This window comes from Chelon labrosus (genome assembly GCF_963514085.1).
Source record: "Chelon labrosus genome assembly, chromosome: 16".
NCBI classification, from domain to species: Eukaryota; Metazoa; Chordata; class Actinopteri; order Mugiliformes; family Mugilidae; genus Chelon; species Chelon labrosus.
In genome coordinates, this window is record NC_140349.1 from 18,617,454 (window position 1) to 18,630,298 (window position 12,845).

Below are 12,845 nucleotides of genomic sequence, written 5' to 3' on the forward strand. Positions count from 1 at the left end.
AAACACACAACTTCAGGCCAGCGGAACTCACAAGAAGATGAGGGAGGAGAGGGTTAAACAGTAGTAGCACACAATGCACGAGTAGTAGCACCTAGGAGAGAGAATAGGTTCTGGATGCAAGAGAAAAGAAAGTAGAGGACAGGTGCTTAGTGCATCATCCCCCAGCAGCCTAGACCTATAACAGCATAAGAAAGGTGTGGTTCAGACCTTATAAAAAAAGGAAAGTCTTAAACCCAATTTTAAAAGTAGAGAGGGTGTCTGCAGGAGGTCACGCAGTGTATATACTTTACAGCTGGCAGGACAGGAGAGTCCTCACGTTTCACTGCAGGGGGGCTGCACTTACGGAAACAGAGCTGGACATAGGCATTTCATATTTATAAATTCTAAGTATTAAATCAGTTGACATTAGTAACTCTTGCTCCTATTCCGTTGAGCATTTTTCCTCAACCAAAACAGGTGTTCACCCTCCCCTTTGGTTAGTGGTATGTTCCTGGAGTGGCTCAACTCTCAGTAGTGCGGGTTGTGCCCTCTGGAGTCTACTAGTCCACTTGCTGCAGGCTGAATTGTCAGCTGGACCGATCAGCAGGGTAAATCACAAGATATCAGATCAGGGTAGACAACCCTCAGAAGCATCATCAGAGCAGAGCAAACCACAGAGGATGGCCGCACCACAGAAAGGAGATCTGTCAGCCTCAGAGAGGAAGATTCTGCAAGTTATTGCTGCTGGTAAGTATGTTCAAAGATAATACTACTTTTAGTTGTTTAAGTCTTTTCGATAAAATCTCTGTTATAAACATCTTAATATATTTTAGCTTGTGCATTTTATGTCACTTATTATCTAGTACCATGTAAACGTCTGGGGAAAATACCAAACCCGCATTTAAGTTAAGTGCATTGCATTAGAAATGTCATTTGGAACTGCATTTCTGCAGAAATATACAGTGTTCAGCCTGTTGATAATGTTAAACAGAGTCCCTTAGTCAGGTCACAGAAGGTCAACTGAACATGAAATTGTCTACAGTTAGAGCGTAGAATAAAGCTCACAGGAATAAAAGTACAACATGTTTCTTTTATGTAGCACTTTATTTCCAAGAAAACATTTCAGAAATTACAGACCCACAAAATAAAAGTTTTACCAGAATCCATTTTGAGCGGCACAATAGGCCTACTCCGTCCCAACTCCAGTCAGGACTTAAATTACCAAAGAAAATAAATAAATCAAAACTCGTACATGGATTTGCCCAAACTCTCCTCTGGTGCTGCTGCTTCCAATTTCACAGCAATACTTTTGGTTTGCAGGTGACGTACAGGAGGCTGCTCAGCTGCTTGCAAGCAACGAAATACGCGTCAACTGTTTGGATGAGGTATGAAAATAAAAAGGAGCAGGAAGGGCCATTGTAAAGCTGCAGTGTCAGCATGTGCATTGTTTTATAAAACACCATCTGATAAAATGTGTGCCGATGTAACATGCCTGCACCCCCACCCCACCCCCAACTCTCTCCCTCCACCAGCAGTCATGTCACTCTAACATATGTTGTCCATTGTGAGGGAGACATATGGAGACGACTCTTGAGAGCCGGACATAGTCCTCGATGGTATTCCATAATAGCATCACGCCTCTACATGTAGCAGGCAGACTGCTTTAGACCGCCTGTCTGTCAGAATCAGGTGTGGTGACAGAGTTGCCGATCACTGCCCAAGGCACCTCATATGCACACATTATTCAATGTAAGGCAAACACTGGAAATTCGAAGACTACGTTTATTGTTAAATCTAGAGTTTGTCTGAGGAACGTAACATTATTATCACACACAGTTACAAAAATTCTGCTGTCCGTCACAGCTGTATTTAACAAACCGAAGACAAGTTATGTTAAAGTAAAACGAGTGTGTGAAATTTTTTGTATATGGTCACAGAACCCAGTCTATTATATAAATTAATGTAATTTGTTTGAGTTAATTTAGAGATTCTATAATAATTTTAAGAAAAACTGCCCCTCTCGTCTGCCACGTCTCAAAAAATTGTTTCCAGCAGGTGTATTTGACAGCTGGATCCTTTACAGATAAAGCCTGATGTTTGCGTAGGCTTTGAGGCCTGGTACTCTCACAAAAGTCAATGGCGAGAGATGTCTGCTTGAACTCTGGGAATCACTGACGTGGGCTCTAACCCGAGGCGCCGTTTATTGCTGATTTCTGAGACGGCAGAAAGACAGTCAATATTGAACAGGTGGACATAGACACCACTCCAAAGAAATGCCACTTTTCAGCTTCTTGCCCTGTCCCCACGTGGCCAACCAAATTCTCCGCCTTAAGTCGGTACCAGCCTCTTCATGCATAACAATCAGCTCCTCGTGTAACGTTGTCTGTCTCCTTTGTTTCTTAAGTATGGCATGACTCCACTGATGCATGCAGCCTACAAGGGCAAGGCAGATATATGTCGTCTGCTGCTGCAGCACGGAGCCGATGTCAACTGTAACCAGCATGAATACGGTTACACTGCCCTCATGTTTGCTGGCCTGTCAGGTATAGTTGTATGTCACTGCGTTCTGTTCAATTGGCAAAACTATCATTTAGGCTCATTTGGTCTGGATAAGTCATTAGTAATGTTGGGGTGTAATGCTAAATGTCAACCCTCTGCTTCCACCTACTCAAGGGAGGACTGATATCACCTCCATGATGCTGGATGCTGGAGCAGAGACGGATCTGGTGAATTCTGTGGGACGCACTGCTGCTCAGATGGCAGCGTTTGTAGGTGAGACGGGCAAAGAGCGCAATGATAGATATCAAGTGACGATAAGGGGTCTTAACCTGTGAACATTCCTTCCAGGCCAGCATGATTGTGTGACAGTGATCAACAACTTCTTTTCACTGGCGAGGCTAGAGTACTACACCAGACCACATGGGCTGGAGAGGGAGCCCAAGCTGCCTCCAAGGCTGGCAGGACCCCTGCACAAGATCATCATGACCACCAACCTCAACCCGGTCAAGGTGAAGCCTTTTAATAAGCAGAAAAAATGGCTGCTTGCTCACAGGTTGAGTTGCAAATATTACTGGGATAACTCTAAAACCTTATCAGTGAGTCATGCTGGAAAAGTGTAAAGCGCAAGGGACTGTTTCCTTATTCATAACATGTCATGGATTTTCGAGGTGAGGTAGGACCCAAATGCTGGACACTATACAATGAGGGAGGAGTAGGCAAAAATTTAATTTAATTAAACAAAAGGGAACACAAAGCGCTGCTGAGACAGCAGGAGAACCAAAAATCAAAACTTTCAAAAAGACAAAAACCTAACATCACAAGACTAGAGATTGAACACACTGGGAACACAGGAAAACAGTAGAAAACAGCATGAAGTGACAGAGAACAAGGGGAAAGGCAGGACTACTGTATATATACACACAAGGGCAGAGGAGACACAGGTGAAAACAATCAGGGCGGGGCAGACAATTACACAGGTGGCAAATCACAGGACAGGAAGGTAACGAGAAACAGGTGGAACTAATCAAGACGGGGAAGATAATCACAAAGGCGGGAAGATACAGGAAGGGACACAAGACAGGAAACCAAGAACTTAACAAAATAAAAGAGGAAACTGAAAAACATGAAACATGAACGAAACTCAAAACATGGAACATTTGTTTGCAGAAGTATCTTAGAAAAAAGGCACGGCTAGACACGAGTAAAACATGGGGTCAGTCATGGGTAAGGATGAGGGTGCTTAGTACATTAGATTCATTCAGACCACCGGCAAGTTTGTGTTCCCAATATGCATGCCGTCAGCCACAACATTAAAACCACTGACAGGAGAAGTAAATATCGTGGACCATCTTGTGATTATGCAGTGTTCTGCTGGGAAACCTTTGGACCTGGCATTCATGTGGATGTTCCTTAGACATGTAGCATCCACCAAGACCAGACCAGGCACCCCCACCCCATAGCAAAGACACTCCTTGATGGCAGCAGCCATCTCCAGCAGGGTGCAGACTGACACAGGCACACACACACAAAAACGGTTTAGGAACAACTCAAAAAAACATTGAAAACAGCACAAGGTGTTGACCTGGCCTCCAAGATCATTCATCCATTCATTCATCTTCTGTAACCACTTGTTCCTGTTCAGGGTCGCGGGGTCTGCTGGAGCCTATCCCAGCTGTCATCGGGCGAGAGGCGGGGTACACCCTGGACAGGTCGCCAGTCTATCGCAGGGCTGCTCCAAGATCAGTTGATCCCAAACTGATCAAGTATCTGTGGGATGATCCACAGAGACACCTCACCTCAACCCATAGGCATCCACTAACAAAATTCTGTTTCTAGACACCACAGGACACCCTCAGAAGGCCCATGTCCACAATATTAGGATATATTAGGTCATAATGTTATGCCTGATCAGTGAATCTTTAAACACCTCTGTGCTAATTGTGATTCTTTTATCACCAAATGAAGAGACACACAGACACGTTTGTCTCACCAGCTCTCTCATCTGTCAGATAGTCATGCTGGTGAAGGAGAACCCTGTGCTGGTGGACGTGGCAGCTCTGGAGAAGTGTTACCAGGTGATGGACCTGCTATGTGAGCAGTGCGTGAAGCAGCAAGACATGAACGAGGTCCTGGCCATGAAAATGCACTACATCAGCTGCGTGCTGCAGAAGTGCCTGACGTTCCTACAGAAACAAGACGACAAGCTGGACGCTCTTGTCAAGAGGTGAGGCTTATTTATGAATGTTTGCTCACCATGAAAATCAGTAATAATTACATTTTCAAATCTATGTCCTGTTATGTTTAATGTAAAAGTGTATGTGTCGTTCCCAAATCACCATTTTTAGAACACCAATATGCACATCTCTCTTTATCATGTCACCTCCTCAACTCTCCCACATCCACTTGGAGGTGCATCTCCCAGTTTGGCATCATTAGATTTAGAGTACTAAAAAAAACAGCAGCAAAATGGTGGAAATTAAATTGCTGTGTAAATTTAAAGAGCAAGCACAATGAGTCGGATTCATCCTCTTGGGACCCCTAACCTAAGGTAAAATATATTCTGTACAGTGAGAGTCTGGATCTGCAGGAAGACCACAGAAGAGTCAAATGAAAATCCATTTTGAAATTCTAGTCCATAAATGTCTGCTCTTTTTTTTTTTCCTTCTGGGGATCCAGCCTGTTGAAAGGGAGGGACAGCGACGGCTTCCCGCACTACCAGGAGAAGTTCATTCGGGACTGCATCAGGAAGTTCCCTTACTGCGAGGCAACGCTCCTGCAGCAGCTGGTGAGGAGTATTGCACCGGTAGAGATCGTAAGTGAAGAAGAAGGTCTGCTTCTAGGAGAATGGCTTTGGCTTTTTAAAGGAAACTAGGAACAATAGTGTTAGAACAGTTAGTTGTTGCTAATGACAGATGTCATACAGTGGTAGATTTTTGCTGAGTAATCTTATTTTCTTTTTAATCACCTAATATAACTTTAACTTACCATTGCACCTTGTTTCCAGGGCAACGAGCCAACAGCTTTCTCAGTGCTGACCCAGGCCCTGACTGGTCAGATGGCTTTCGCAGATGCTGACTACTGTGTCACATGTGGGGAGCGGGGAGCAAGCAAGAGGTGCTCCCTTTGTAAAGCGGTAGGTCAAAGTCTGATAAAAGTCAGCATCTGAGATATGATACCATTTCATTCAAGATCACGGATCCCTTTTTATGTTCCCCTTTAAGGTGACTTACTGCAGCTTGATGTGCCAAAGGCTGCACTGGTTCACCCATAAAAAGATGTGCAGGTCTATGCAGGAGCAGGACGCCGACCTGGAGAAGGACACTCCGAGGCTGAAGGAACTAAAAGGTGCTTATTTTTTATCTGCACTCTACACCCATTGCCTCTCAACATTTTGTTTAGTGGAGGCCTGTGGACTGCCCCGGAGGCTGCAGAGAAGTTGCCTGCAGAGAATACCTGCAGCTACATTAACCCTGGGTGTGTCTGCTCCACGTTAGATGATGAGAGTGACCTGGTGATGGAGACGGCCAACTTCCTCCAGGAGCTGTGTCTGCGGGCAGAGGAGAAGGTCGCTGCTGCTGGAGGCTGCCCAGCAGAGCTGCTGGCTTGTCCCTCGGCCTCCGATGAGGGACCGTCCAGCACCCAAGACTGAGATGGAAAAGCCGGCCAGAAACATTGTTAATGGGATCCATCCTGTTCATATATATTTTGCACACATAGTTTTAGATAATCCACGATACAAAAACTCCTCAGGATAACTGTACTGCTGCGTACAGCTCCAGAAATTTGAAATTAGAAATGAAGACGAATTAGCTGATGCCAGAAGATGCTCTACTGTAATTCCCAATTTGTTTGGTTAAGGTTAGGGATAGTGTTCTTAGAGCAAACACACTATGTTTAAGCTGAAGTACAGGTTTGACATCAAAACCACTGGTTTTGGTTGGAGAAACATTGCGATTACCGCTAAGAAACAGGCTAAACTGGATAATTTCTCCTGTTTTACACCTGTCAGTTAATTTTTGTATTCTGTGTTGTAATATGTCGTAGTGGAGTAGACAGAGTAGTGCAGCTGCAGTTGCAGTTATAGTAATTATTGTGTGTGTGTCTCGTTCGCTTATATTTAGCCCAGTGGGACCAGGAGAAACAGTATTTCACGCCTGTTTTTAGCAACGTATTGTGAAAGTGACAATAAACACGACTTCTTGAATCTTGCATCTTAAAAGGAACACTACTTGCTGGATTGGGCTGAATAATAATAATTTAATATGACTGAATCAAGTTAGTTATCCGGAAGTTACAGCACATTAAACGTTACATTAAAGCACAAAGGCTTGAAATTAAATTTGAGTAGGTTTAGATCTATGTAGAGCAGTGAGATACCTTTTTAACGCATAGTGGCTGAAGAAAAAAAAAAAAACCACAGCAGCAGAGGCTTTGTACCTTCCTGGTGACGATCTCCCAGAGCTCCCTGAAGACGCCTTCAGCTTGTGTGGGCTCTCTGGACGCATCCTTATGCTTCTGTTAGCACTGAAATCCTCATCAAATGCCAGTATGTTTGACTAACAATGCAAGTACAACCATGTCGTAAGGCTGTATAATGAACTGCAGCCTGGACTTTCTGCTTTCGAGGTTTGCCCGTGGTTGTATCTTGCTGTGAAGTCTTCTCCTGGTCATTGAAAGGAGTTTGCCAACATATTCTGCATCCTTGACTTGCTGTGCAGCCATAAAGGGTTTTTCTTTACCATGCAAATAATTTTCTCCTCACATTTGCAGTATGTCTTGTGTCAAACCAACTGCCACAGATATCTCTTCTTCACTTGCACGGTCAAACTGGGTTACCAGATGTCTACTGCTTTTGAAAATCTCATGATCTGGCACTATGTGTTAAAAGACCTAAAATATCTTTAAATGTGTTTTTAATGTGGTTTTAAAAAGCTGTAATTGACGTAGTGATGTGCATTGTATCTATTAGGATATATGTTTTTATTGAGTTCTTAATGTATCCACGCATAACAAAACAGTGAGACTGAAGACTGTAACGCTGTTCTCATATAAAATACTGCTGACTACGTGATAAATTGTCAAACATCTGCCAGGTAGTTTCAGACTAATAAAGGTTGCCTACGACCAGAGGGAACGGGTGAAGCAATCTTCTTGACACCCCAAATATGAATGATATGTTTGAATAGAACGAATGTATTTATGTAAGTCCCTTATTTATAATGGTCCCTTTCTGAATATAAAAAAGTGAACTCTGTGTTTGCCATGTATGGTCAAATCCGATTAAAGCTAGCTTGCTTTAGGAAATACGGTGCACAAATTCAATGCATTTGAATGCATTGAATACAAAAATAGTTGTTGTTTTTTTATGTACTGATGTAGTCGTGTGCTCATTCCTGCAAAGACCAGGCATTATAGCAGTTAATTGTTTGTGCATATCTACTTACCAACTTCTGATCTGCAGCAGAGCTAATTATTTTTGCCTCTTCCACAGCTGGTGAAGCTAGTTCAGGTTTTACATACTGTATACACATACACTGATCAGGCATAACATTATGACCACCTTCCTAATATTGTGTAGGTCTCCCTTGTGCCTCCAAAACAGTTGTGACTCATCAGAGAATGGACATGGGCCTTCTGAGGGTGTCCTGTATTGTCTGGTAACAGAATGTTGTTAGTGGGGGCCTTTGGGTCCTATGGGTTGAGGGGGAGGGGCCTCTGTGGATCACCCCACAGATACTTGGTCAGTTTGGGATCTGGGGAACTTGGAGGCCAGGTCATCACCATGTTCTGTTTTTCATGATTTTTTGAGTTGTTTAACCGTTTTTGTGTGTGCGTATGTGTCAGACTGCATTCTGCTGCCATCAAGGAGTGTCATTTCTATAGGGTGGGGGTGCCTGGTCCGTCTAGGTGGGTGCTACATGTCTAAGTAACATCCACACAGATGCCAGGTCCAAAAGTTTCCCACCAGAACACTGAATTGCCACAAGATGGTCGATGTTATTTACTTCTCCTGTCAGTGGTCATAATGTTATCTCGATTGGTGCAGTGTGAATGAAGTGGCTACTTGTGTTCTGCTTTGTTCACACTTTTATTCCTCACTGCATAATGTTATGTCCTGTCTTCATGACAATTTTATTTAAATGTGCAAAAGGGTAAAAGCAGAGTTTCAGTCCCTAAGCCTCTGTACTGTATAGCTGTATCAATCCAGTTACAACACTAGATGGCAGCTTTTTCTTTCTTTTATGTTCACAGCGAATCTTTCTTTGAGATTAGGCGGACTTTATTAGCAGCATTACTATTTAAGCCAACTGTGGAGAGGGTTTAGGTAGACAAATATGTGTCAACCACACATATTTGTCTACCTAAACCTTCTCTACAGGGTGAAAATAATGATCTCATGTTCCATTCTAGTCTTGCTTACTATTTTTTTTTGTTTCATTACTCATGATTAATAGAACATCCCATATAGCCATTCAAGCGAGAAACTTTCCCTGCACTTTTACTTTGTTTGTTCTCATAGTCCATCAGCTACACTTGAATGACACTCTAGAAGAGACATTTTCTGAGTGATGACAAGTGTTAACAGGATAAAAAAAAGGGGCCTCACTTTCTCACACATGATGAACATCCTTCGGCGATGCATTACATTTCTTTAGAGCTCTGTCTTCCTGACTGCATTGTTCTCCTTTTTTTTCCACACCTCGCTCCCATGGGTGCCCAGGGACCCCTGTCACCGTGCTAGCAGAAGCAGGCATGGATGCTGTCATGCTGATTGTCAGTGGAGTCACAACTCAGGCCCCGCGCTCTCATTGTCTCCCCTCTTCTTCTCCTTTGCTTGACATGCTCTGGACAACAAAGATTGATCTCAAACGTCCGCTTTCTGAGATTTAAAAATGATCAAACGCTCTGTTGGATCAAATAACTTTAATAGTCTTCTTTTTTTTGTCACTCTCTCCTCATCCTTACCTCCGCCTCGATGATGTGATGTGACAAGCATCACTTTTTGGGGTAATTGGAGATCATTTTGAGAGCAAAAGAGAGGGAAAAAAACCACTCTGTCTCTGTGTAACAATAATGGCATGAGCTGGACAGTTTTGGAGTGGATTTATTTTCAGTGTTATCAAAGGGGAGACTGGGAGAGCTGGTGTAAAGTCACTGTCAGAGAGCCCTGGGAAAGGCTTGTAAGCAGACACCGCTGGTCTTAGGGGCAAAGTTTCGGCAGAAAGAAGGTGGAGAAGGAGGCTTTGTCTTGTTATCGTATGATTTGGATAATGGACGTACACATACATCATGACGGTGAGCTCATCCGTGCAGCTTTAGCTCCGATGGGGCCCAGGCAGGAACACTGAGCCAGGGGATGGAACAGTATCGAAGCATATGCCCTCAATCCCGCTATCAGCTGATTCCCTTCATCGTATTTAAAACTGTACAAATCTGAGGGGAACACAACAAGTTTGAATGTCGTCCTAAAGCTTCCTTGTAAACATGTGATAGTTTTTAAACTGTGAAGTTTTACTTTCTGAGGATATGAAAAAACATACGCACTCTTGGGTAAATGCTGTCAAAAAAGAGAAGTAGTTATAAATGACAGCAATATAACTACTTCTCTTTTATGATGGACCCTGTTAGATTGACAGATTTACAAGCATCTTTGAGTGTCACATATGTAATGCATTTCATGTAATTGTTTATTCAATTATTACTTCTTACTGTTTTTTAGCGGGGTGGCACAGAGGTTTGGTGGTTAGCACTGATACCTCACAGCAAAAAGGTTCCGGGTTTGAATCCATGGCCCGCCGTAACAAAAAATAAAAAATGTGGTTGTGACTTTTGTCTTGGAATTCTGACTTTATTCTCTTTTTTGTTTCACATCGACCCCAATCCTCTTCCATATATATTGAATTATTTTGTGTTGTAGATGCATTGTACGACCAATCCCAGTCTTATCCTAACTACTATTACAATTATGGTGTTTAACTTGTACATTATGTGACCTGAGAGGTAAAACCCAGGGCAGAAAAAGTCCACTGTGGGATAGATTATCTATCTATTTATTATCTATTCAAGTAAAAGCTGATTGCTTTGGATGCACAGTGAGACATATCCCCCCGTCCCAGTAAAAATTTATATGTTGTCTTGTCTGTAACTTAAAAAAACTGCTTGTGTTAAATTTGGGATATAATATAATGTGTATAATTTGTTTCTACATTCATCGGGTCAGAATTAGAGTGATCTTTGTGGAACCACTCCAATATATGAGGTTGTTTAGCAGAGTGTTCTGTCCTTCTGTTGGCTTTTAACTTTGCGGGTCTCCTAGAAGAGGCGATCCATTAAGATTCCCTCTGTCATCTAGTAGTAAGAAAAAGAGATTTTACAAACACAGGTTAATCCAAACCCGTGTGCGTTACCTGTATTTTGAACTGTAATTTAAGAGCATGCCGGTGCTAATGCAGTTTTCCGAAGGGATGAGATCATCAAGAAAACAACAAGGCTATCAAGTGCTCCTTGAGCATTCTGTGAAGTCACCTAATACCTGATGTAGAACAAACAGCGAGGCTTTTATGTTCTTCTGTCTGCAGGGGCTCTGTGTACGTTACAATAAGACAGCCTCGTGGAAAAGAAACCCTGTATTCTTAATGTTCACCCTAATGGGCCGTCTTAGATTTATCATTACCACTTCTTACTGCTCGCCTTCCTTGTGAGGAGCAGTGACGTAATGGTAAATAAAAACATATGTTAACATGCGTTTTACTACGGAGATAACAACTACAAAAATCCTGCAGTATGTAACGTTTCATTTTCTATCAGTATACAGATATTATGACATAAGTGGAGGTTGATATATAAATGAAATCAGAATAGCTGCACAGGTTTTGTAGTAAAAAAGTTTTATCAGACATCTACATTATCTCTATACTGTAAATCTATATGACAGTGTAAAAAAACAACAACAAAAAAAAGCAATAATGAATCCCTTGTTCCTGCTTTCTAAAGCTTGACAAAATGCTTCCTCTCAACAACATCCCAAGTTGGGGCAGCACCTCTCCTCCACTGCTTAAGTACATTTCACAAATTTCTGTCTTTCAGCTGTCTCATGAAATGCCTGAACTGAACTTCTCTGAAGGTCCAAGGTTGGAGCGTACTGACTGGTAAATATGGAGCTTTTCCTTCGGTCATATTGATTGACTATTTTTGGAAGTTCTTATACTCATCTTGTGCTTCAGATCCACATTTCTCATGAGTTGATCTGATGTTTCTGATCTTTGCATCATCTGAAAGATTAAGCTGTGCATCGATGGGCATGTGCTGTAATTATTGGTTATGGCTTTTTAAAGGGATGTTTCGTGGTCAGTGTGAATTTGTTCAGCGTCTTGTGTACTTGTGCTTTGACACGTGTAGAGAGATGGTCAACCATTTTTCACACTGTATATAAACCCTTCTTTGTAATAAAACTGATGATTTTTAATTACAATTTAATCACCACAGAGCTACGTGAACGATGCATGTGTTTCATCTACTCTCTCTGATTTGAAACAGGAGCTTTGCCTAATTGCTACAGCTGTAACTTTCCAGATAATTTAAATTTAGTAAAGATCTAAGTCAGGAATGTTGCGGGTTTCCTGGTCCTGGTTAAGTGTTTTTGTTGTTGCCAGACAGGACCTTCTTGGCAGAAATGATCAACATTACCAAGTGTCTTATGTACCCATTTCCACACATAGTTCCGAATTTGTGAGAATCTACCACCTAGACAATCATGCTCCATTATTGTTGGGACTCATCTTGATACCCAAAATGTTGGTATGTATACAATGAAAGTTTACTTAAATTCAGTCATACTTCTTTTAGGCACTCTAACATATTGCAGACAATATTGCAATTTGATCAACGTACATCCTGGAGTCCTGCAGCGCTCAGGTGGCAAACCTTTGATTTGCCTGCACTTGCAAAGCTTGTGAACAATCCGTTGCCAGGTGTTGTCTGTAAATCCCTTTTTGTTTAAGTTTACTTGTGTTTTCTTCTGTTCAAGCAGACTAGATGGCATAAAATAAAACTCACACATTCTCTAAGGCTCATATATTTTACACAAGCTGACACCGCAGAGGTACAGTAACCTTTGTGAACCCTCAGGGCAAAATACTGACCTTGCGCATTCTCAAGAATTGTTGTCCCGCAGGCAAACAGTGCAAAAACAGCGCGCAGCACAAACAAGTTGAAATGATGTTCCTTGTCTTTTGTCTTCTCCGCTGCTTCTCAGACCCGCTTTAATAGCAACAGCAGCATTATAATTGGATTTAGCAGAGAGAGAAAGCATGCGATCCCTGTGTGGCGGCGCAACACAGCGCCCCATTGTCTGTTGTGGGTGCTGT

At 42.3% G+C, this 12,845-nt stretch overlaps 1 protein-coding gene across 1 annotated transcript; it reads left to right on the top strand.

Annotated features, from left to right (window-relative positions):
- Positions 1-659: 659 nt before the first annotated feature.
- On the top strand, positions 660-6,610 carry LOC311501540 (ankyrin repeat and MYND domain-containing protein 2-like; the record flags this gene model as incomplete). Its single annotated transcript, XM_084563421.1, has 10 exons — positions 660-726; positions 1,300-1,364; positions 2,384-2,522; positions 2,653-2,751; positions 2,827-2,987; positions 4,488-4,702; positions 5,155-5,290; positions 5,483-5,611; positions 5,700-5,823; positions 5,973-6,610. 10 exons carry the CDS (start codon positions 660-662, stop codon positions 6,125-6,127), a joined length of 1,290 nt encoding a protein of 429 aa, XP_084419547.1. The 3' UTR covers positions 6,128-6,610.
- Between the last annotated feature and the right edge of the window lie 6,235 nt (positions 6,611-12,845).